At 48.6% G+C, this 23,675-nt stretch overlaps 1 protein-coding gene across 9 annotated transcripts in view; it reads right to left on the reverse strand.

Moving 5' to 3' along the window:
- vps13c (vacuolar protein sorting 13 homolog C) overlaps positions 1-23,675 on the reverse strand; it is a 46,465-nt gene that overhangs the window by 16,703 nt on the left and 6,087 nt on the right. For 7 of the 9 annotated variants that reach the window (XR_013293767.1, XR_013293768.1, XM_077562918.1 and 4 more), the window contains 45 exons: positions 23,412-23,480; positions 23,176-23,285; positions 22,208-22,267; positions 22,065-22,124; positions 21,867-21,947; positions 21,716-21,773; positions 20,901-21,028; positions 19,678-19,784; positions 18,942-19,116; positions 18,804-18,866; positions 17,628-17,763; positions 17,456-17,556; positions 17,231-17,373; positions 16,328-16,532; positions 16,140-16,254; positions 15,896-16,032; positions 15,666-15,795; positions 13,833-13,950; positions 13,512-13,653; positions 12,644-12,719; positions 12,441-12,535; positions 12,211-12,364; positions 11,566-11,639; positions 11,422-11,481; positions 10,718-10,865; positions 9,698-9,814; positions 9,013-9,116; positions 8,117-8,284; positions 6,354-6,658; positions 6,138-6,288; positions 5,953-6,064; positions 5,732-5,874; positions 4,698-4,872; positions 4,365-4,444; positions 4,220-4,279; positions 3,529-3,688; positions 3,335-3,454; positions 3,163-3,266; positions 2,934-3,101; positions 2,541-2,845; positions 2,007-2,154; positions 801-939; positions 598-716; positions 175-332; positions 1-5 (listed from right to left, as the gene is read on the reverse strand). The exon at positions 1-5 is cut by the window's left edge and continues 255 nt beyond it. Coding sequence is in view for 7 of the 9 variants with exons in the window: in XM_077562918.1 (XP_077419044.1) it covers positions 1-5; positions 175-332; positions 598-716; positions 801-939; positions 2,007-2,154; positions 2,541-2,845; positions 2,934-3,101; positions 3,163-3,266; positions 3,335-3,454; positions 3,529-3,688; positions 4,220-4,279; positions 4,365-4,444; positions 4,698-4,872; positions 5,732-5,874; positions 5,953-6,064; positions 6,138-6,288; positions 6,354-6,658; positions 8,117-8,284; positions 9,013-9,116; positions 9,698-9,814; positions 10,718-10,865; positions 11,422-11,481; positions 11,566-11,639; positions 12,211-12,364; positions 12,441-12,535; positions 12,644-12,719; positions 13,512-13,653; positions 13,833-13,950; positions 15,666-15,795; positions 15,896-16,032; positions 16,140-16,254; positions 16,328-16,532; positions 17,231-17,373; positions 17,456-17,556; positions 17,628-17,763; positions 18,804-18,866; positions 18,942-19,116; positions 19,678-19,784; positions 20,901-21,028; positions 21,716-21,773; positions 21,867-21,947; positions 22,065-22,124; positions 22,208-22,267; positions 23,176-23,285; positions 23,412-23,480 (5,586 nt within the window). In the remaining 2 variants the exon portion in view is untranslated. The remainder of the gene's footprint in view (positions 6-174; positions 333-597; positions 717-800; positions 940-2,006; positions 2,155-2,540; positions 2,846-2,933; positions 3,102-3,162; positions 3,267-3,334; positions 3,455-3,528; positions 3,689-4,219; positions 4,280-4,364; positions 4,445-4,697; positions 4,873-5,731; positions 5,875-5,952; positions 6,065-6,137; positions 6,289-6,353; positions 6,659-8,116; positions 8,285-9,012; positions 9,117-9,697; positions 9,815-10,717; positions 10,866-11,421; positions 11,482-11,565; positions 11,640-12,210; positions 12,365-12,440; positions 12,536-12,643; positions 12,720-13,511; positions 13,654-13,832; positions 13,951-15,665; positions 15,796-15,895; positions 16,033-16,139; positions 16,255-16,327; positions 16,533-17,230; positions 17,374-17,455; positions 17,557-17,627; positions 17,764-18,803; positions 18,867-18,941; positions 19,117-19,677; positions 19,785-20,900; positions 21,029-21,715; positions 21,774-21,866; positions 21,948-22,064; positions 22,125-22,207; positions 22,268-23,175; positions 23,286-23,411; positions 23,481-23,675) is intronic. The other 2 variants (XM_077562920.1, XM_077562919.1) reach the window with 1 other exon arrangement.

The raw sequence follows: 23,675 nt of genomic DNA on the forward strand, positions 1-23,675 counted from the left end.
CCATCCTGAGGACCGAGACCAGATAGACAGAGACCCCTTCAAAGTCACCTTTCTTTTCCTGGAACGGAATCAGGTCCCCACGATGGGACTCACTCGGAACTTGAAGTTTAAGACTTCTCGTTGACCGACTTGACGTATGACCGACTTATGCCACGTATTTGCACCCGTGCTTACCGCGAGGTGACCCTGTCCACGCCTGTCCTCTGGTCGTCCAAAGTGCAGTCGGTCAGGACGGTGCTGAATTCCATGCTGCCGTCGTCCCACAGCTTGCCGGAGGCCTTAAGCAGGTGGAGGGCCAACTCGCCCAGACGGGAATTCTCACGGTCAGAAGACTGCAGAAGGCATCGCACACAGTTGGACTGAATCAAAATGGTGGCTTTTTGTGTGTGTGTGTGTGTGTTTTTGTGTCACACTGATCTTTGGACCACATAAAAGTGCACGACTACAAGATGGTGACGAATTGATTTCAGCGGAAGTAAAAGGTGATGTGAAGCGAGATTATTAAAGCTCAATGTTTGTAAAACGGCAAAACCTCCTCAAAGTCTTCCTGCCTCAGCGGCTTCTTGGACTTTCGATCAAAAGCAGCCATGCACCAACCTTTGTGGCCTGGTCTCCGTACAGAACCAATCCCACAGACTCAATACTGAAGTTGAACTTGACCGACTCCACACTTTCATCCTTGTTTTCATCCACGTTCAGTTTCTTCTCAGCACCACCTGAAACATCGAGCACAAATTTGCGCATGTCTGTTCAATCCAATCCATTTGAAATATTCTGGGGAAGATGAGGCGTGCTAGAACCTGTCTGAGGTCCCGCGGGTACTCGAGTCTGCGGACTGGTTCCTGGTCTGGGGTCGCTTGGCTGCAGGCTGTCGGCCTCTGCCATGTTCTCGGTCAAAATCTTCAGCAGCACCTTCAGATCTTGCTGGCTCAGTGCCACCTACAGGTCACAAATGCCATCACTGGGGCGTTGGTTCGGGGTTCGGGGTTTGGGGAATGCAGGTCCAGAGAGTAAAAACCCTGAAAGAGTGCTGGCAGCTAAACAAGATGGTCTCCACCTGTTGACTAAAAACACCAAACTCTTTCAGGGTTTTTACTTTCTGGACCTGCATTCCCAAGCCTGGATGGATCACGGGTCAAGGAGCAGCTTAGCCTAGCTTAGCCTAAGAGGAAACTCCTAGCCTACAAACTGTATGTCGACGAGAACATTTGAAGATTGTCGGGATGTTTCTCAACGTCAAGGATAGTTCCTTGGTGGGGGGGGCTCGAAAAATGAAATTCAGGTCTTGCAAGTTTCCAAGTGTTGTGACCCGGGTACTGATCATCTGGTGAACGAAGGCAACTGGACACTTCTTGTTTGTTGAAAATGTGAATCCCACTCCCACCACCCACTGAAGACTCAAAGGCAGAGCAGAGAGGATCACAACCACAGATAAGACTAGACAGAAGAACATCAAGAAGTGACCGAGGGTATTTCAAACCAGCCGCAACAAAAGCTGCTTCAAAGCAGGGCCGCATCTCGCAGGCAAATAAATAGGGAGCCTTCACATCGAACATTTAGAACTGAACAGGATTTTTCAACCGACATAAGGAATCCGGTTGCCTGCATTCAACACGTCGCGGTTTGCAAGTTGAGGGAAATTTGAGAAGGAACTCGCTTTGGACAAGGAAAAACATCCCCTGACAGACGACAGCCATCTCAGACATTCGGATCCAAACTGACGATACTGACAGAACTCTGGAGGACTCTCAATACCTTTGGAGGGCAACTCGTGGACTGGATGCAGGAACAAGAAGTTTGAAAAGCTCGTCAGTCCACAAGTTTCCCTGGCCCTGATTCCGATGCTAGTCCCCATGAAAGCCACCTTCCTAGGACTGAAATTCAAACTTCTCCCTCTGAACCACATCCCCGTCCCCCTTTTTCTGAAACTGACCGTTTCAGCCCAAAGAACGGATACCAAAGAACGGATACTTGTCTCTTGGATATGATCCGAGTCACTTTCCCACCTTCATCGGCTTCAGGTCCCCGTCCACCTCCACGGCAGCCATCTTGTTGTACCAGGACGCAGCCAAGTTCCGGTTGATCCTCACGTTTAGGTTGACTGGTTCCAGAAGCTCGCTGGAGGAACCACCTGAAGTGGGGTCCAAACTGTTCCTGAGGACATGGACAACATACTTCAGATTAAAAGTCCACTTACACTTTAGTCTCGACTTTCTAAAGATGGATCAAAGAAGCGTGCCAGATGCATTGAAGAGACACTCGATGGTCAAGAGTCGACGGAGCACGTCAGCATTTGTTGTTGCTGCAGTGCACAACGAAATTCCAATGCTACTGAATGCTACTTAAGCTCAAAATCATTTGAACAAAATAAAGATCTCCAGCGCCGGCCACTGGGCAGCAGTTCAAACAAGTGTTTGCCGGGGCAGGACCGCGACCTCTAACCCCGGCAGAGATCTGGTAGAATAAATGGACTCGTAGAAACAACAGATACTGTAGCTTGATTCGGAAGCGCTACGTCGTCTGCGGTGCGCACGACTGACCTGGACAGCTTGAGCTGCGTAAGTTGCACGTCCATGTTGTCAATCACAGCCGGGAGCGGGCAACCGTCAATGGGCAGCAGGGAGAACGTGTTGGACACGGTGATCCGGCCCAGGTCCATGACCAGGACCTGGTAGGAGGTGGACGACTGCGGGATGACGATGAGAGGCGCCTTCAGCTTGATGTCCATGGACAGACGGAAGCTCTTCTGAGCCAAGTCCCGGACGCTGGAGGCCGCCCTCTCCGCTGCCTGAGCCGTCGCCGCGCTCACCGCCGCTTTGGCCGTCTGGAAGTTATTGCTGAAGCTCTACGGGGGACACCCAAAACCCAGATCCAAATACGGCAAACTGATGGAGTAGATGAGCGGATGGCCAGCTTGACAGAAGGAAACCCACCAGGAGGGCCATGACCAGCTTGTGCAGGTAGACCACCTGGATGCAGCCCACGTTCAACTTGAGCCGTCCGTCCGTTTTGGACGTGTCCGCGTAGTCCGAGCCTTCCGTGGCCTTGGGAGTCAGACTGACGGAGAAACTGAACACCTCGTCCCCCACGATGGAGATGGCCTGAAGATGGTCCACAGTTACGAGCACTTAGCTTCACGCGCAGGCGCCGATTTGGACCCACCTTCTTGTGGATGCTGGCAGGATCCACATTGAGGACGACAAAGTCCTTCAGGCGTGCCGACATGTGAGTTTGAGGTCCCTGCGCCAACAGCGAGCCGTGAAGACCTGCAGGACGCGGCAAGTCCTTGAAGCGCGCGGGCCGAAGCCAAAGGAGTCGCTAACGAAACGGCTACCTTGGATTTTGATGTCCACGATGTTGCTGCTCTGGTCGCACACCAGGACGTTGAAGGCCCCCAGAGCCACCATCACCTTCAGACCGATGACCTCACCAAGCTCGGGTGACGCAGAGGTGCCTGGCAGCAAACACAAACGGATTTGAGAGGGCGTGAAGGACGTCGCATGCGTGTCGGTCGCTCGGTGCACTTACTGGATTTTGTGGCCGTCGTTCTGCCGTCTTCAGTCTTTGGCCTGAACGTCCTCTCAGGAGACACCACCCCGCCACCCGAGGACCGGGCCCCTGACAGAAAGTTGGCGGCTGACAGGAGAGCCTGCGTGTGCAGCATGAGGTCAAGCGAGGTGAAGGTCACCTGAAGGACAAGGACAAATCCAGACTTTGGGTTTGTGGAGACAGCCAGGTCACGCTAATCCGCAGACGTTGCGTCGCGAGACTCTTCTTGAACACATTTAAGGGTTAGCTTTCCGCTCAAAATGCCCAGCCCGGGTCCTCTCGCAAGTACAAATGACCCCAGTACTACGTTTGGTCAGTCCAAATAATCCCAACATTGGCTGTGTAGATTTCTCAGATTCTCCCACTTCCTCCGTTTGAGACTGCAGGTCATTCTTTTTTTTTTTTTCTGGGGAGAAAAGGAGGGAAGGGAAAGGGAAAGGGAAAGGGAAAGCGAAAGGTCCCGGTCGTCACGCCAGCGTTCCTAGTGACAACTAACCCTGTTACTGAGTTCGCCAGCTGAACGCCACCCCTACACCGTGAATGTGACCCCGCCCAGTGCATATGCCATAAAAAATAGGGGGATGTAGTGGTGGGGAGACCACAGCACTGCTTGGCACCGCTTGGCACTGCACGACGACATGACGATGATGGATGAAATTTCCTTACTCACGTTGATCATCTGTTCCGTGTTCTTGTACATGCTGGAGAAGTTCGGAGCGTCGCGATCAGCCTGAACACAATCAAGAACGGCAGCAGGCGTCAGGACGCGGCGAGCGCTCTCCAAAAGCGGACGTGAAGTTGTGTGACGTCCTGACCTTGAAGTACTGAACTTTGAGCAGCTCGGCGCCAGGCTGTGCCGACGAGCTGACCAGAATCAGAGGATCGCCACTGGAGTCTGGACCACAACATTGAACACACGTGAGAACCAAGATGGCGGCACAAGAACAAGGTAGGTAAGGTGTAGCTTGGAAGACGGCGAGATAGAGTGCTAGGGTGCGGAAGATGCTGGAGAAAGAGCTTAGAGGGCTTTGATAGGTAGGAATATAGATGGCGGGTCAGACGGTTGGGGTAGGAACGGTAGGTGAGAAGATGGGGATCGGTGTTACCGTTCCGATGTTACCGTTCCGATGTTACCGTTCCGATGTTACCTTTGAACTCCAGACAGGTGAGCGTCATCTTGTTGATGTACGTGGTGGCACAGGTGTCATACTTCCTCACTTTGGTGTCCGTGCCCAGGTGCCCAAGGTGGAAAACCAGGAAAGGACGTTCCACCGCCAGCTCGCCGTCCGCCGCCTTCGTCTTCTTCTTCAGGCTCAGCAGAATCTTCAAGAACGAGCAAAGTCAACACGTGGTCCAGTGAGTCCATTGCCCCAAAGAGGAAATCTTTGAAATCTTGTTCCCATCTCATGATCCAAAATCTTCCTCTCGTGCTGTATGTTCTTGGAATCCTTTTAGTCGGCTACTTTTTATTTCTTAACTTTGCATTTAAATGCCTTACAATCTTTTGCTTGTAGATACTTTTTTTGTTATGTTTCCATTTAGTGAAGCGTTAGCTTGTGTTTGAAATGCGCTCTAGAAATAGAGCTGCCTGTCGTCTGGCCGAGGGTCCTGAAATTTGCCGTACTTGGCTGAACAAATCCTGAACAGGGTTTCTACAGGTACAGCACATTTTTATTTGCTACTTTCTAATGCCGGTTTTAATGCAACCTGAGCCAAATAAAAGTGCATGTACACACGCGGGCACACACACATAAATACTGTATATTGCTAATTGTTTATATCTGTTGTAAATGAACAATATACATTTTGTCACGTTTTTCATACTCGTGTAATTAACCAATGCAAGTATGGTTGTAACTTCATTCATTGAGACAGTAAAACTTATAGTCATTTATCATAAAATGATTTGAAGTTAAAAAGAAGTAAAAACAGCGAGTCAGATTTGGTGAGGTAATTATGCCACTAGTTGGCATTAGCGTTTCATGTTGGACAGTGACATGAACAGTACATTTTTCTTTTTCAAATTCAGAGCAAATGAATTGGAAAAATGAAAACCCTCCTTCCCCACAAATATAGAAAACGAAAGCTTTCTGATGTCATTTAAGGCCTTGATTTTCCTTTCATGACGTTTCACGGATGAAGAAATCACCAAGTCATCACCTCCTGCCTGTTGCTCTTTTACCTCTCTGATTTCAAAATTGAGGAGGATGTTGACAGCGTTGTCGCGGGTCTCCCCGTTAGTGACGGACTCAGCCGCAGCATCGCTAGCCCGCCCTGAAGGCGCCGCCGCCTCCACCAGCTGCCGCTCGCCGAGCTCGACCGCTTCTGCGGACCAAGAGAGGGCTTGGATTCAAGTTGCAAGCAGCTTTTCAGATTCCTGCGCCACGCCCACTTGCAAGTCACCTTGAGCTCCGTCGTCGTCGCACTTCACGTCGCGCTGCTCGCGACTTCCCTCGCCGATGTTCTCCAGCAGAACCTTCATCAGCACACTCAGGTCCTCCTCGCCCACACTCACCTGGCAGACACGCTAAGCATTAGCGCAGTTGCATCGTCAACGCAACGCCACCCGAGTGCGACGAAACCGATACCTTCAGCGAGGGCAGGACTCCTTGCACGTGCAACGCCGGGATCTCGGTGAACCAGGACCAGGCCATGTTTCTGGTGACGACCAGTTCTACGTTCAAAGGCTCCAGGATGGCAATGTCTGGGCTGGCAGAGGATTCTCCGCCTAAGGTTGTCCTGCGGAGGGTTGAGCCGTCAGCGGCGTTCCTGTTTCCGTCCTGGCGAAAGATGCTAACGGCTACCTGGAGAGCTTGAGCTGCGTGAGCCGGACGTCCATCTTGTCCACCACGGCGGGGAGCGAGAAGCCTTGGGCGGGTGTGAGGCAGAAGCTGTTGGACACGGTGATGAGGCCCAGGTCCACCAGGACGGCGTTGCGGGAGCTGGACGACTGCGGCACCACGATGAGCGGCGCCTTCAGCCGGATGTCCGTGGACAGGCGCAAGCTCTTGTGAGCCAAGTGGCGCACGCTGGACGCCGCCTTCTCCGCCGCCTGAGCCGTGGCCGTGCTCACCGCTTCTTTGGCCGTATGGAAGTTGTCCACAAACATCTGGGGGACAAACGCACGGAGAGGAGACAAAACCTCATGGGATGAAAACCTCCAGAAAGGTTCACGGCCGGGTGGCCATTTGGCAAAGCGCCCTCGGAATGGACATCCATCGCAGAATGCACGGCGACTATTGCAGGTCAACAAGGAGCTTCTGTTAGTGAGTACTAAGAAGATCCTACAGGATGCCACTTCCCATCTTACCCCATTTATAACTCCACCTACTCTCCGGCTTATCTACCTACCTAGCCACAGTACATATTTTCTTCCTACATTTTCCTACCCCACCAAACCTATTTTTTCCACCTACTTTCCTACCTACCTCACCCAAATAGCTAAGTTCCACTTAGCTTAGCTACTTTGTTGTAGACAAATCCAAGTCCAGAAAGTAAAAATACTGCCACAGTTTGGCTTTGGGCCCAGGCGCTAGCTAGCTAGCTAGCTAGCTGCATTGGTGCTTGTTTACCTGCTTGGGAGCTAGCAAGAGAGCTCGCTAGCGAGCATCAGGGGCTAAAGCCAAACCAAGGCATTCAAGCTAAAACATGGAAATGCGACGCGGCCGATGGCGAGCCGAGCGGCTGATGGACGTCCGTTGCTGGAGGTCACGACAACAACACAACTTTAAATAACTTTAAAATGCCGTGATTACTGTGGGAAATTAACGCAAAAGAAGGCGCTATGGACGCGGCAACGGCGCCGGAAAGTCCGAACGACGTAGCTAGAAGACTCCCTGCATTGTGGGGAGGTTGGCGAGATCTAAAAAAAAAAAGGTCACAATATTGTAAAAATAAAAATAAAAGAGCTCATACTAAAAAAAAAAAATTTTAAAAGCTGCACAATATTGTGCTTTTGTACATAACAACAATGCATATAAACCTCCTAAAATCTCGAATAAGACTTCATATTGAGACGCTTACTTGCTAATGCTAATGCTAATGCACGCACACATTGAGTTGACTCTGTTTACGAGCATATCACGTTCTCCTTCATCCGAACTTGAGCGTGGATTTTAAACAGAAAAGGGCCAAAACATGCACTGCACTAAAAAAAAACTATCCACCAGAGGGTGCTAGAACTACACAAATGGAAATCAACCTGACCTTTTTCTTAACAGATGTGCTTTTAATATCATGACATGATGACGACGATCTCGTGGCACTTTTAATATTGCGATATCACGATATTGCCGTTATCGTTACGTCGCTTCCAACGACTCTACTTGGAAATATGTTTTCCAATAGTTTCACAGTTGGGCCACCAAGACTTTTAGGAGAAGTAAGTAAGGTGGACTTTAGGTCGATAGGTTGATTGAAGGATAATGAAGGGAATAACAACCAAAAGAAACAACCCCACTTCCGGGTTGGCCTCGTGATTGCGAGAATCTGAAATTGTTTGCAGATCGAAACGCAACAAGCCCAAGCAAAAGTGTTGATTTGTGCGCGCTTGTGTTTGTTGTCTGACCAGCAGCGACATGAGGAACGTGTGCAGGTAGACCATCTTGATGCAGCCCAGGCGCAGGGTGACCTTGCCGTCCACCTTGGACGTGTCCCCGTAGTTGTCCCCCTCGGTGGCCCCCGGAAACAAACACAGCTTGAAGCTGAAAACCTCCTCGCCCATGATGGACACCGCCTAGACCCGCCAAAAAAAAAAAAGAGAGCTGAAGGGTCACATTGCATTTCCAAAAGCTCAATTAGAGAGAAAAAAAATGTCAATACTCTTTGACTGCCAAAAACGTTAAATAACGTTTAGTAAAATCCTATGGAGGAGTGCCAAAGACGTTAAAATACGTTGTTTTTTTTCAAAACAGAGATGAAACTAACCATTTTCTATTGTTGATTACTGAAAAACGGAATAAGGGTTAGGGTTAGAGTCCAATCTTTCATTTGGTAGTATGTGTGTTTCCATAGTCCAAACACATAATTTTCTGTGGACCTTGAAAGATCAGTCAAAAATGCTTAAATCGGCTGGCGCCCACGGCATCCCTTTTCTGAAAACGTCTGGCAGTCAAAGAGGTATGTAAAATTGTTTATTTAAATAATATAAGAATCATTGATTCCATTTGAGAGTCTTTTGTGATTAAGGCCCGTATAAAGAAACGTGACTTGACTTCATTCATCAATTATTTCATGACAACTGGAATTGTACTATGTAATATTTGAAGTGTTTTTTATTTTACAAATACTTACTTTAAACACGTGGAAAGAAGTCCGATAAATGATCAAATAAAATATCATTCTTCTTTTGAATTACATGACCTATAATTCATTTATTACAAAAAAGAAACTAATTCACATGCTAATATCATTATTGTTGACGATATATCAATGAAGACAAAACAAAAGAAGGAATTTGAGGACCTTTTTGTGAATGCACTTGGGGTTGACGTCGGTGACAACGATGTCTCGGAGGCGAGCGAACACCTCCGTCTGCTTGGCCTGCACCAGCACCGACGCGTCCATGCCTGCAGGGCGGCGACAGACGGCAAAAAAAAACAATCACCAGCATGCAGAAATCACATCCGGGAAGAAAGAAAAAAGAAAAAAAGACTTGCAAGGAAAACAGTCATTTAATCCCTATGCTTGATCTTAAGGCTACTAGTGCACGACATGTCTACTAGTTAGGTAGGTAGGCACTAGTTGGGTTGAATGAACGGCATACTACTTCCTACTAAGTGAAAAAAGGTCCCTGTCGTTCTACTAGTGCGCTATTTAGCAAACTGTTTGCCGTATTGGATCTCTGCCTTCTTTTTTCCAGCCACTTTCAGCCTCCGAGCACTTTGTACTATTAGCACAACATGCGGTCGTGAGCTGATTACAAGCATTTGCTTTTTTCTTCTCTGGACTCACTTGAATGTTTTGCTTCCCTCCGCATGATGCGCGCGTTTCTTATTTAGGCAACAGCTGGCATTTGAAATGTAAACATGGCCGCCGATCGCCTTGCTTTAACTGCGGCAGATGACAATCGGACGAAGTGCGCTGGTTTTGGAGTGGACGCCTGAGACTGACGCACAAAAGCTTCCCGCCGAGTCCGGTCTTTGCTTACCTTGCACCCGAATGTCAGCGATGCTGCGGCGGTCGTCGCAAAGCTCCACGTGGAAACATCCCAGCACGGCCAACAACTTGAAGTTCAACACGTCCGTGTCTTTCGCACCTTTCGACACTGACCAGCGGGGAAAAAAAATACAAATAATATCACTAGGACCCGAGCCATCCAGATTTTTGAGGCCCGTTTGGCATTCTGCACGCGGGGCGGCACGGCTCAGTGGAACGCTCCACCACTGAGCCGCTAGCTAGCTAGCTTGAAAGTAAAAACCCTGCTTTAGCCCCAGGTGCTAGCTAGCTTGAGTAATATTGACTTGAAAAAACATCATAAAGGTTTTTCACTCAGATATTACAAGTACATTTTACAAGGAGAGTTTTGAGGACATTTGACTCGTTTTTTTTTTTATCGAAAAAACTGAGCCACGCCCCTCTTTGCTGTATTGCTGGTGTGTCCAAAATGAGAGCAAAAGCGTTCTCTTGGAGGTACGAGGATTCCAGCCGACTCCAGCAATATGCTGACATACAGAAGGAGTGGCATGGCTCAGGTGGTAGAGTGGCCGTCGCCCAAGCTGAAGGTCGTGGGTTCCTTCCTTAGCGCTAACATAGATTTGTTTTTTGTAAAATGGACTCTCACTGTAAAAGTTACTTAGAAATGTGAACAAGTTTTTTTCAAGTAAATATTACTCTTTTACTTCTTTTTTTCCGTGAGGTTGTGGGTTCAATCCTCACCCTTGGTGACCATGTGGAAGTGTCCTTGAGCAAGACATTGAAACCCCGATTTGCTCCCAATGGACCTGGCAGCGCCCGAGTCGGTCGGCCATTGGTGTGTGAATGTGAGGCTTCAGATTTTCAGAGAAAGCAGTCAGTCCACTTACCAATTTGAAAAGATGAATTACAGGCAGGACATTTGAACGTCCATGCTCATTTCAGTCAGCCCCTCGATGGCATTTGCAATTCATGATGTGCATTTTGAGCCAGGAAAGGCCACGAATAATCGGACACATTTGGACCGGGGCCTCACCTGTCCTGCCCCAGTCTTTGTCCGCCGGCTTCCTGGTGTCTGCGCTGCGTCCGGAAGGAAGTTGCGGTGCGACGGCGCCGGACAGGAAGTCCATGGTGGACAGCAAGGCTTTTGCGTCAAGTAGAAAGTCCAGGGAGGAAAACTCCACCTGGGACACGACACAGACACATCTTGGGCTCCATTTGCAGTTAGCAAACAGGACGACTGCTTCTTACTCGCAAGCCTTGTTCCGCCACTATTGCCACTTATGCTACTAGTTCGCAATTCAAGCTTACCATGCCAATTTCCGGACTATAAGCCGCTACTTTTTTCACTTGCATTCGACCCTGTGACCAGAGGTGGCAAATCCAGGTCCAGAAAGTAAAAACATGCCACCGTTTGGCTTTAGCCCCAGGTGCTAGCTAGCTAGCTAGCTCCCATGGTGCTTGTTTAGCTGCTAGGGAGCTAGCTAGCTAGCACCTGAAAGTAAAACCTTTTTTACTTTACCACCCCGTTGTAGTACCCAAGCACCCCTAAATGTCTTTCTAGCACCCCTAAACCTGCAATCCTAGACTCGCCTCAAAAACTAGTTGACACTCTTTCCTCACTAGCAGCAATATTTGGTGTCCTAGTAGCAGCCTGATTGTTGTACTAGTGCGCCGAATTGTCTTCCTGGTGTACACGTACACGGCGGTCCACGTCCAAATGAAGGCTCGCGGTCTCACCTTGAGCGTTTGCTCCGTGTTGTCGAAGAGGGTCCGGAAGCTGGGCCCGCCGGGGTCCGCCTGCGGGACAAAAGGACAAACGCGCACGCACGGCGCCGCTTTGGGCTCGTCAGCGCAAGTGACAGGAAGTGGCGGCCAACTCACCTTAATGAAGTCCACCTTGAGGAGGTCGCGGTCGTGCTGCTCCGAGCAGCCAATCAGGTGAAGAGGGTCGCCGTCTGAAACGGACCCACCACGTTTGGACGTGTTACTCCCGCGTGTTGGACTTTTTTTTTTTTGGAGCGTGTTGTTGGACAGTTGAGAACGAGCTCAACGTCTGGGATCATTTCTGGCATTTCGCCTTCTAATTTGGCCTTCTGGTGTGCCACCAGGGGGCAGTATAATGCAGACAAATGGATGAACACAAGGAAGACGGCCACAATCAACATCCAGCCGATTCATCGGCCGGCAGATTTAATCGGCTGATATTAGCTCTTTGAAAAATCTGCAAAAATGGTCTGATTCATGTAACACATGACAACGTAAAACAAAAGGCATTTCAAACAAATTGTCTGACTTTTGCCAATTTTTTTTACTGTTGTAAAGTTGAAAAAAAAAGTATTGTAAAAGAGTCAAATGCTTTCATTGAAATTCTTGTTTTTAAAGGTTCGAAATCACTTTTTTTCCCTTCTTTGAGGATCAGTTTTGTGAACTTGCATTCATGGCCCGACGCCACAAACTGCATCGACGCTACATGGAAAGCCGCCATCGACAACGCCCCCAATGCATATTTTTTTATTTTTTACTGACCGGGCACGTGGCAGTAGTCCAGCGTGATGGTCTTGAGGTAGGTTGTGACGCTGGTGTCGAAGGTCCTGATCTTGCCCTGAGCTCCCAGCTGACAAACGCTGAGCGCCAGCACCGGCTTCTCCCGCTCGGCTTGCCGCGTCAGCTCCAGCAGAACCTGAAGGTCACACCGCCGCACATTGTTCACGCCGCGCCGCACAACGCTGGGGAGCGCCAGCCGGACGCTTGCGCACCTCTTTGACTTCAAACTTGAACTGAAGGTCGGTCAGCTCCTCCAGAGCCCAACGCCGGTGCTCATCCTCGGGTGACTTCTCGCTGCCGTCCGAATCTGACGCGGCCAAGGAGATCACGCATGAGACCAGTACCGAGACCGAGACCGAGACCGGGACCGGGACCGGGACTGGGACCGGGACCAGGACCGGGACCATCATCTTACCCGTCGTCTCTGCCACACTCAGGAGTGCAGGGTGGAGGGAAAGGGCTCGTGGTCGCGACTCTGCCAAAGTCAGCACCTGCAGCAGGAAATATGGGTCATGCCCAAATATGGTCAAGGTGCACAAAAAGTGGTCAACACGCCCATTCCTATATATGGTTAACACCCACGTTTGGCCAAGCTGGACAAATGGGGTCAATACGGGTCGGAACTTAGTGACCACGCCCAATTACGGTTAACACCCGAGAGGAGGCAATACATGAAAATTCTAAACCTTTTGGGGGACGGAACAAGTTAAGTTTGTGATCCGAGAATCCTTCCTTTTGACCATTTTCTTATTTTATAATTGTATTTATATTTATCAATGAGGTAACAGTAAAATAAAATTAAGCACTTGTTCAAACATATTTTTGTACTGACAATGAATACATTAGAAAATATCTCTATTTTAAAAATGAATCAAAAATAAATGTGAAAATTGCAAACAAAAAGTGAACATTTGAATGATTATTCGGAATTAGTCGATGAATCCCAAAAATGTTTTCATTTCCACGCCTTGGCCTGACTTCAAATTGACTGAAAAGGAATTCCGATTGGTTTCCTGCTCAGCCGTCAGAAAAGCGTCGAGGAAGCGTTGATGCTTGTTTGCCGAAGTGAGAAGATGTTTGCTTTCGTGGAGGACGGCAGAAAATCTTTTAGTCGAGAGCTTGAAATTGAAAACATTGGTTTAAAAACAAGGTCTGCGAACGAGTCGTTCCTAAAGTGCATCCTTTCACCATGACTAGAAAATGTGAAGCTATGATGTCGATTTTCCTAATCTTATCATTTACAACAAATGAACTCATTGAATGAGAGGCTTTCATAAAAAGACCTTGTCTGCGGGCGTGGACGGCGTAGAGGGCGTGGACGGCGGGCGGGGCAGCGGGATGCTGCCGAGCAGCTCCACAACCTGTCGGATCTTCTCATCCGACATCTTGACGTGCACAAGAGGCAGCTCGCCCGACACCTTCAACCTGCGAGCGCCAACAACATTTCAGTCGCCAAACTTGACCTTCACGAGCTCCGCTTGCAGTTCGCGAAACGTCAACGAGCCCAATTTTCCACTCCAAAGCAACAGCGCCATCTACTGGCACATGTTGGTCATCAGCGTTAGGCGGACGCTTGAGAGCCGCAATGGCAGGCGCGCACGTACCTGGGCATCCTGGCGTCCTTGTCCACCAGGCACTTGGACAGGTGCAGCGTCAGGTCCAGCGGCTGCAGGATGTGCTGGCCCGAGCAGTTCTGCAAACGAGACGACTTCCACGCGTCGCCTGCGCGCACAAACAAAACACAAGCGCCGGACGGACCGCGTTTACAAGTCGCCATCAAATTGGAACTTTTTGGCCAATTTTGCTCAGTTTCATTCAACCCTCCCTGACCGTGCGTGCGTGCGTGCGTGCGTGCGTGCGTGCGTGCGTGCGTGCGTGCGTGCGTGCGTGCGTGCGTGCGTGCCATTAGGCAAAGCGCCAACAGAGTTCACACCAATTCTTTTTTTCCCCCCACATGAGGAGTGCGGCGGCGCAACGACGACCGAGCGTCTCAAATTCCCGAAAGCGAGCCGAGCGGTGACGCGAGAACAAGAACAAGGAAGGAAAAAAAGAGGGAGAAGAGAAAAGAAAGTGTACGAGTTGTTTATGTATGAACTTAATGAATTATTTATTTATTATAAATTCATTTTAATTTCATCTCTTTCTATTCTGTTGTTTTCTGTTACTGTAAACTGCAGCTGGACGGAGTCCAGAAAAAAAGTTCCCCACGGGGAAGATAAAAGTACAAACGCTCCCCTACTTACGAACATTCGAGTTACGAACAACGGTACATACCAACATGTCTGCGCGTACAGTATGTCGAAAAATGTTCGGAAGGAAATGCTGTAAGAAGGATTTTGTATTGCGCGTCGTGCTTCTTTCCGCCGCTAATACCGACGATTGGCGCTGTGAGAGCTCATTGGAGGCTGAGCAACGTGGCGAGGAGGAGGAGGAAGAAACGCCGGTCCCCGTGAAGCAGGAAATAACTTTTGAAGCCGATTCCAGCGACGACGAAGAATCTCTCATGATATAAAATCCTCCTCTTCCTCCTCCTCCATCATCTCCTTAAGCATCGAGTACATCTTCCAAAAGTAAGTTCAACTTCATTTTATTGATCTTATTACGTTCATGTACGTACTGCGTGTGTCTCTCGCTCTCTCTCTCTCTAACATACGTAGTACAGTACAGTACTGTACGTATTCTCTTTAAACATCAATTATAATACAAAATATAGCACTGAAGCAACTTACGAACAAATTCACCTTACGAACGATCGTCCGGAACGTAACTCGTTCGTAAGGTGGGGAGCGTCTGTATATCGTATCGTATCAAGTGATGTGGAGTCGCCGCCGCCACCTCATGTCGGTGTTGAACTTCATTACGAAATGATTTCATATTTTCCGTGACTATGAAGTCCCAGGTTTTGCTTGGAAACATATTTTGAAACACACTTGAGTTCATATTTGCGGCAATATTGACTGCATTTGCTCTTGTTTGAGGAAAGCAACCAGTCTGGGAAGGTGGGAGGAGTCTGGGAAGGTGGGAGGAGTCTGGGAAGGTGGGAGGAGTCTGGCACCCGCCATTGTTCAAGACTGGAGGGGGGAATTGCTTTTTCTTTTTCTTCATTTGCTTTAAATGCACTTTAGTTTTCACATTTTTGTCCTGTAGAATGAAGTTGCTGATTTTGTTGGCTCCCTCTTGTGTTCATTTGTGTTGGTCCGCCCCTATTTAAGCCGCCCGAGTCGTTTGTCTGGGGGTCAGTCCACTTTCGGTCGTGTTCATGTTCAGTTGACCTCTTTTCAATTGGACCCCAAACTTGAGCTACGAGTTGATGTTGGAATTTTGCTTTGATTGGATTCAATGGAATCTTTTTGTTGTTCTTGCTCGGGGCCCCTGGGGACCTTTGCCACACGTGTGTGTGTGTGTGTGTGTGTGTGTGTGTGTGTGTGTGCGCGCACCCGACTTGCTGTACAGGACTTGCACCCGTGTCAGTTCCACGCTGTAGCGCTCGTACGCTCGGTCCATGATCTCCTCCAGAGATGAGAAGGACGACGAGGACGAGCGCACGTTCTGGTCAACGCTGTTAAACTGCCACACACAAACACACGCACACGCACACTCCACTTAGCATGTAAAATGCACACTTGCGTGCTGCTGGGTTTGCGTGTGCGTGCGTGCGCGCGCCGACCTGCAGATTTCCAAAGTCGACCACAATGAGTTCAGACGTGTCCGAGTAGGAGCCGTCCTTGGGCAGCAGCAGGTAGGACGGCCGCAGGTCGATCCTCAAGTCCAGAACCTTCCGCGTCTCGATGATGTGAGACAAACCTGCAAAGACGCCACAAGATCAGCCGGCGAAAAGCAGGAAGCGCCCGCCGCCGCCGCCGCCGCCGCCGGCAAATCTCCGACTGTAAGCCAGGACGCTTTCCAGCCACCTGTTGCCGTCTTCTCTTTGATCTCCTCCAGTTTGGAAAGCGTGGCTGATGTCAGAACTTCCAGGTCCACTTCTTTGCCCATCTTGAAGAACTCCACCAAGCTGTTCACCGTCCTCTGGAACGCACGCACGCACACACGGCACGCGTGAGAGCGCGTCGGCGTCAGGGCACGTTAGCGTGCGTCTTACGGCGTCGTATATGATCTGCACGGGCTGCGAGTGGACGCGGACGACGTGATCGGCCGGGATGTCGTCGGGGTTGAGCTCGAAGGACACGCGGAGCAGCGACGCCGCCGAGTCGCCCGCCGACGAGATGAGGGACGGCGCGCCGCCGCCGCCGCCGCCGCCGCCGTCCAAGCCCGTCACACTCCACTGCTGCAGGGACGCCTCCACCCTGCCCAAAGGACAACGAGGCACACACACGCTCAATAGTGCTACGAGTAGCATGCGTCTGTCAACTAGTGCACAATTTGTTGGCCCTTGCAGCCTTTATTCAATAGCTCTGGTGTTCGTGGAGGCTCTTTGTCCTCATTAGCAAAAAAAAGAACAGTTGCAAGATGACAAACAAGTTGAAAGGACACTCAATCGCTAAATTCCAAAAAGTTGTACGACAAGAAGAACAAAATTCAAATCAACAATATGTTTATGTTTTAGGTATTATGAGGCAGAATTCTCCAAGAAAAAATGTCATCATAATTTAAGATGTCATTAAAAAACGTCCACAACAAATCAAATAGCAAATGGATCGATAATTATTTGTGATTTAAAATTGTCCAAATGCTTGGAATATCATCTTGTAAACAGTAAATAAATATTCATAGAATCATTGCAACAAATTCATTTGTTTGTGCACCGTCAATTTGAAACGATGTTGCAATAAAGGAACTGATTTTTTTTTTTTTTTAATCGGAATCATCGATTAATCAATCAAAAAAGACAAACTAATCAATTATCATCAATAGTTACAGCCCCAGTTGTATTGTTATTATTATTATTATTATTTATTAAGACAAAATTAGTGAAAAACAACCTCATGCAAATGCTTTTGCCGGCTTTCGAATGAAAATCTGACGCCGATGCAGAATTTGGCACCTGAGGGCCTGAGCTCCCGGCCTCTGTGAGATCTCGGTGCTCAGGTGGATCATCTGGACTTGCAGGATCTCCGGAACGTGGGCTTGCTCCCGGACCGTCACCGAGGTCCTCAACAGCCGGAAGGTCAGCGCCACGGCGACGTACTGCAAAGCGCCGCCGTCGGATTATTTCTCGGGACGGACGTTTGCTTTGAGGACGCTTTTGTCGGACGGAACGCCGAAGCACCTGCTTGGGCAAGGCCAGGTTGTGAGAGCTGCCGCTGTAGCCGATGGCGGTGTACAGCTTCTCCTTCTCCTCCGCCGTCATGATGCCGTCCAAAGCCGAGCCTGAGGAGCAGACAGAGCGGCGGTTTTGGTCACGGCCACGCCTCCTTCCTGGATGTTCCGGAAGTACCGACCCTCGGCCTCCTTCGTCTCATCCGACTCGAGCTCCTCCTTCTTGGGCTTGCGGCCGAAGAAGCCGCTGAAGAAGCCGCCCTGCTTCTGGACCCCTGAAGCCTTCTTGGCGGCAACCTTCTGGCCCGAGCGCACCACCTGGACCGGGACCGGCAGACGGCTGGCGAGTCAGCATTCACATCACAGCTTTCCTGCACTTTTTTTATTTTTTTATTTTGGGGTGGCTGATAACTTTGCTTGCGAACACGATTTGAACGCAGACAAAAATCCATCTTTTCAAGTTCACATTTTTTGTTGCTGGTGTTGTTTTTTTCCCCAACTCGGACGACATTGCAAGGTCAACTCCCCTATTTCAATTAAAAAAAAAAAAAAGTCCTGTCAGAGATTTTGGAAATGACCTCATTGTTAACCCGTGGGCGTTATTTTGTTTTGATTAAATTCTTGTAATTGTTGCCAAAATCAGGCATTTCCGTTGAAGTGTGATAACTTAGTCATTTATGAATATTTTTTTCCACTTTCAACCGCTCAAAAATGTTTACTGGCATCAGACCTATCTATACATATATAGTTTAAAAAAAAATTTTTTAATGCCCTCTATGGGCAATAATAGCAGTATTATGCTAACAGCAAAATTAAATATGCTGTATATATATATATATATGTAAAATAAAGGTCTAATTTGAATATTTCATATGACATATTTAGAGGCTTGAATAAGTCATAACAATAGCATTTTTTATGCATGCCCAGTTTTCACACATTGGCAGTTTTCTGAATAAAACAAAGCTCTTGTAATTTTGCCCAAATCTGACATGTGACAAAACTTAGTCATTTATGAATCTTTTTTTTCACTTTAACCGCTCAAAATGTTCAGTAGCATCAGACGTATCTATACATATATATATTTCATTTTTATTTTTTTATGCCCCCTATTGACAATAATAGCATTATTAATTAGCAAGACTAACTATGCTGTATATATTGCTTTCGAAAAAATAAAAACAGCATTAACAGGTATTATTTGACCTGACAAGCCAGGCAAGGTTCAAATATGGACAAGAAGCGTTTTCTTTGACTGGAAATTGGAATTTTGACTGGAAATTGGAATTTTGACTGGAAATTGCAATTTCTCTAACCATGCGCTTTTTTGCGGCAAAGCGGCACTTGATGTCGCGTACCTCCATATGGGCCTGCTGACGAGCCAAGGTGATACTGAAGACATCCAGAACTTTCTCCAGGTCCTAATACGAGCACAAAGTAGTCCAGGTGAGTCCAAAGGGAAAGAGAGAGCATTCGTTTGCTCGGAGCGTTCGGACCTGAAGCTGAACGTCGGCGTCGGGGCTGGGCTTGTTGTGGCTGAGGATTTTGGTCTTGTAGAGCGCCTTGTAGGTTTTGACGTGCTGGCGGTGCCGTCTCATGTTGGACCAGGACCACATGCGGCTCGACGGACGGACGTGAACCTCCAGGATGCTGGTGATGGCGTAGCGCCACCTAATGGACAGCCAAAAACACTCAAAGCGTGGAAGGAATAAAAAAAAAAGAAAAAAAGAAGAATTAAGTCGGATAAGTCTACAGGTCGACAAGATTTCTGTTTTGAAGCTTGGACAGCGTCTTTCTGTTTTTTTCTTCCTTACATTTGAGTATTAAATCTATTGAAACGGATGGAGGTCGTTTGACTTTGGACAGCCCTGATTGAAAGCATGCAAAGCATTTGGATGCCGCCGCCCCCAAAATCGGAAGCGAGAATAGTCTGCAAGCGGAATCACCCGAAGGATTCAAATTGAAAGGACCCTAAAATTGACATTACGTTCACAACAATTATGATCTTAGGCTGATGAAATGTTATTGTTCTCAATCATTTGCCAGTCAAATGTTCTCCAGGGAAAAGGACAACATGACATCAAGCCTTCCCTTGTCCAAATATTGATAAATGAGGTTCGGTCCTCCGCTAGCAAACAAAGTAGACAAAAGATGTGACGTGTTGAAGGAAAGCGCTATGTGCCTGATTGCGGATTACATGCGGATGCGGTCCGGATGTGAAGCGGAACTGACCAGATGGGGGCGTTGGCGTGGACCGGGACACCAGGCCGAAACTTCCTGTAGGGGGCGTTCTTCACCATGCGGTCCACTGACTCCAGCATCTTCACCACGCTCACGTACTTCAAACAAACAGACCAACCGGCACATAAACGGGCGCTCGTCATGGCGACAACGGTCCATCGCAGCCGGCATCCTAGCAACGGGATATCACAGCGACGGTTTTCACGTCCGCCGTGGTCGTCGTTAGGGTGGATTCTGATGAGAGTCGCGATTCTCATTGAGTACGATTCAGAATCCATTTTATTGAAATGATTTTATAGCGTCCTGCCCTTGTTTGTGTGTGCTTTTGTTGGGAGCGCTGTTAATGTTGGACCCAGTTTGGCCAATAGGGGGCAGTGTGGTTCAGCGCGTTCTGATATACTGTTAAGTTGTAGCCACATGAAAAACAATCACAATCAAGTGATTCCGATACAAGTTGTTTTTTGCAGCGTGAGAAGAGCAAATGCCGGCGAGTAACGTTAACATGCTTCGTTCTCTGAAGCATTTTGCATGAATAGCCGTTCGCTCGAGTGCTAAAAGTGCTGCAAGTAGCGAGCTAATTGGCATTAGCCAGTCAGACTGGAATAGATCACATCTATGAATTGAAGCAGAAATCACTTTCAATCAAAAATTCTTCCGGATGGAAAATCCATTCGGAATTGAATCGCAGACCCAAAAATCCAATCGCGAGACGGTCAAAGGTTGCCACCCTTAGTCGTTATGGTGCCACTTTTCACATTGCAGTAGCAGTCGTCCCGACAACTGTTGTCATAGGAACCGTCTTCACATCATAGTGACGGTTGTCATGGCGACACTCAAGATATCCTACCAACAGCTTCATATAGCAACGGTCTTCATGTCAAGGCAACGTGGACTCGACTTTCTTGTGCAAACCACTTGCGAGCCGCTCGCTAGCAAATCCTCCAAAAGCGTCTCAATTCGCTCTTCAACTTGAAATGTTAAGGAAAAAAATCGGCCTCAAAGATGGCGCGTGATGTCGGCACATCTTGTGAGGCTTCATTTCAAGTGTTGATAACACAATAGAAGAGTTGCTTTGCCGGAGCTTCATGGAAAGGATCAGGTTTGGTACTGGCCCACTTGGCCCCCGATCCAAGTAGAATGAAAGAGCAGAAAAGGACCGACTTGAACTCGGGTCGTGATGCGGCACGCATCGGGTGTTGAACTTCTTGCGTTACCTGAGGTTTGGTGATCTGGATGTCGATGTTTTGGACCTCCAGGTGCAGTTGAACTTTTGGAGAGTCCAGTTCTTGCGCGGCATTGGGGTTGATGCGCATTTTGGCCGAAGCGAAGATGGGCTTGAAAACTGAGGGGGACAAAAAATTGGACTCAAATCCAGATCTGGCTAAGAAGAGTCAAGGTCTACATCCACATAAAAGCCTAGTTCTAGGTCTACATAAAGATCAAGTTCCAGTTCCACCTAAAGACCAAGGCCAAAAGAATAGTTCCAGGCCCACAACAACATTTACTAATAACAATTGCAAGTCTACAAAGAATGAAGTCCTTTTAAAGGTCTGGTTCCAGATTGACATAAAGTTGTAGCTCCATAAGAATCTTAATCCAGTAGAATAGCAAGATTAGAAATCCACACAAGGATCTTATTCAGGTTCCACATAAAAGCTATTTTTCAAAGTCTAGTTTGACATGAAATCAAAATCAAGGATCACAAAATCGAGGTTTAGTTGCAAGTGCATAGAAACGCTTCGGTCCTTATAAGGGCTAGATCTGGATCAAGATCGAGTTCCAGGTCCACGTGAACATCTTGACCCATGTTAAGTTTAGGTGCAGGTCCACATATGGTCGAGTTGCAGCTAAAATACATAAAGGTCTCGGTCCCGCCACATCAAGATGGAGGCTCAGCGCGACGTCTCCTTCCATTCAAGAGCCATTAAAAGGTCGGAGTTCACACGAAGGTCTCGGTCGACATGAAAGTCTCTTTGCGAGTCCATGTCAAGGTCGGGTTCGAGTTGCACAAATAATGACATGTACTGACTGTAGTGGTAGTCAGGCCACTCCTGGTCTTTGCTGCTGATGCCGCACTTGAGCTGATCCTACGAAACATGACACACCTCAAACGTCTGCTGCACACGTGAGTGAAAATTCAGAAAAAAAAAAATCGATTCTGTATTTGAAAAGAAGCTCACCACAATGTCTTGCCGTGATCCTCGGTAGAAGATTTGACTGTTGACGTTCCAGTAGGCACACAAACACTCCAGACGGCCCAGCTAACACATCGAAACCAGTTGCAGACACGCTCAAGTCAAAATTGGATCTAGACTCGATTGTCGGCGGCAGAATTTGGGAAGGGAGCGACCGCGTTTACTCCACCGGCAAGCATTTACCTTGTAGATGAGTTTTGCCGCTTCGTTGAGGATGCACAAGTTCCAGTTGTCATCGGTAGTCTAAGGAAAAGCAAAGTCCGCTTTTCAAGTTCCCCTGGAGAAATGACGGTGGCGTGCGTGCGTGCGGGTGCAGGAGGCGTTACCTGCAGGCTGAGTTCTGCCAGGGTGACTCCCATGGACAGGGGGCGCTGTGGGTCTGATATCTGAAATGCACACAAACACACAAAGGTACACGCCGCACGCATACACACTTTCACTGGGCCTCCAACTTGATGTGGACCAAGACCAGCAATATGCGGACCAAGACCAGCAACATGCGGACCAAGACCAGCAATATGTGGACCAAGACCAGCAATATGTGGACCAAGACCAGCAACATGTGGACCAAGACCAGCAACATGCGGACCAAGACCAGCAATATGTGGACCAAGACCAGCAACATGCGGCCCAAGACCAGCAACATGCGGACCAAGACCAGCAATATGCGGACCAAGACCAGCAACATGCGGACCAAGACCAGCAACATGCGGACCAAGACCAGCAACATGTGGACCAAGACCAGCAACATGCGGACCAAGACCAGCAACATGCGGACCAAGACCAGCAACATGCGGACCAAGACCAGCAACATGCGGACCAAGACCAGCAACATGCGGACCAAGACCAACAACATGCGGACCAAGACCAGCAACATGCGGACCAAGACCAGCAACATGCGGACCAAGACCAGCAACATGCGGACCAAGACCAGCAATATGCGGACCAAGACCAGCAACATGCGGATCAAGACCAGCAACATGTGGACCAAGACCAGCAACATGCGGACCAAGACCAGCAACATGCGGACCAAGACCAGCAACATGCGGCCCAAGACCAGCAACATGCGGACCAAGACCAGCAACATGCGGACCAAGACCAGCAACATGTGGACCTTTCTGTTCCTCAAAGTTGGAAGCAGATGGTTCTGTGGAATTGATTTGGACTGAGACATCTACTTGAAAGGCAGGCTTACAAATGTGCGGGTCGCTCCAGAACACACGGTGTCTGATTTGGTCCACTTGAGGTCACATGGACGAGCACGACAACGAGATTGTGAAAAGGTTTGACTCACGTCGTCCTCGTACCGCAGGTGAATGCTGCTGATCTTGACCTGCAGGTTCTTGATGACCTGCGTGGCCAGTTTCTCCATGAAGGAGTCTTTCTTCTCATCCTGGGATTTCTCTGAAAGCAGCAAGCGGGAAACTCACAACCACTGCAGGTCTTTGATGCAGAACTTGACCCGAGTCATACGAAGGGTTTGAGGCGGCGGAGAAGCTCCGAGATGGGGTTTTTTTCCCCTCAACTCACCGGACTTGCCCTCCTGATTGCGTTTCAACTTCCTGAGAGCTTTTTTGTGCTTTTTAAATCCTTTTGGCACTTTGGCAGCGTTAAAGAAAGAGACGGCAATTAGTTGCAGAAGGTGAGAGTGAAAGCAGCAAAAGCAATCACAGACGAGTCAGGATGCCGGCGGACGTCGTCAACCCCGCCAGCTTGCGCTTTTCTCCTTCTCTTTTTTCATTTTCCAGCCGGGGTTGCATTTTGTTTGCCACGGAATTTCGTGACACGGCCGAT

The sequence above is a fragment of the Vanacampus margaritifer genome, chromosome 4 (genome assembly GCF_051991255.1).
Source record: "Vanacampus margaritifer isolate UIUO_Vmar chromosome 4, RoL_Vmar_1.0, whole genome shotgun sequence".
Lineage (NCBI taxonomy): Eukaryota > Metazoa > Chordata > Actinopteri > Syngnathiformes > Syngnathidae > Vanacampus > Vanacampus margaritifer.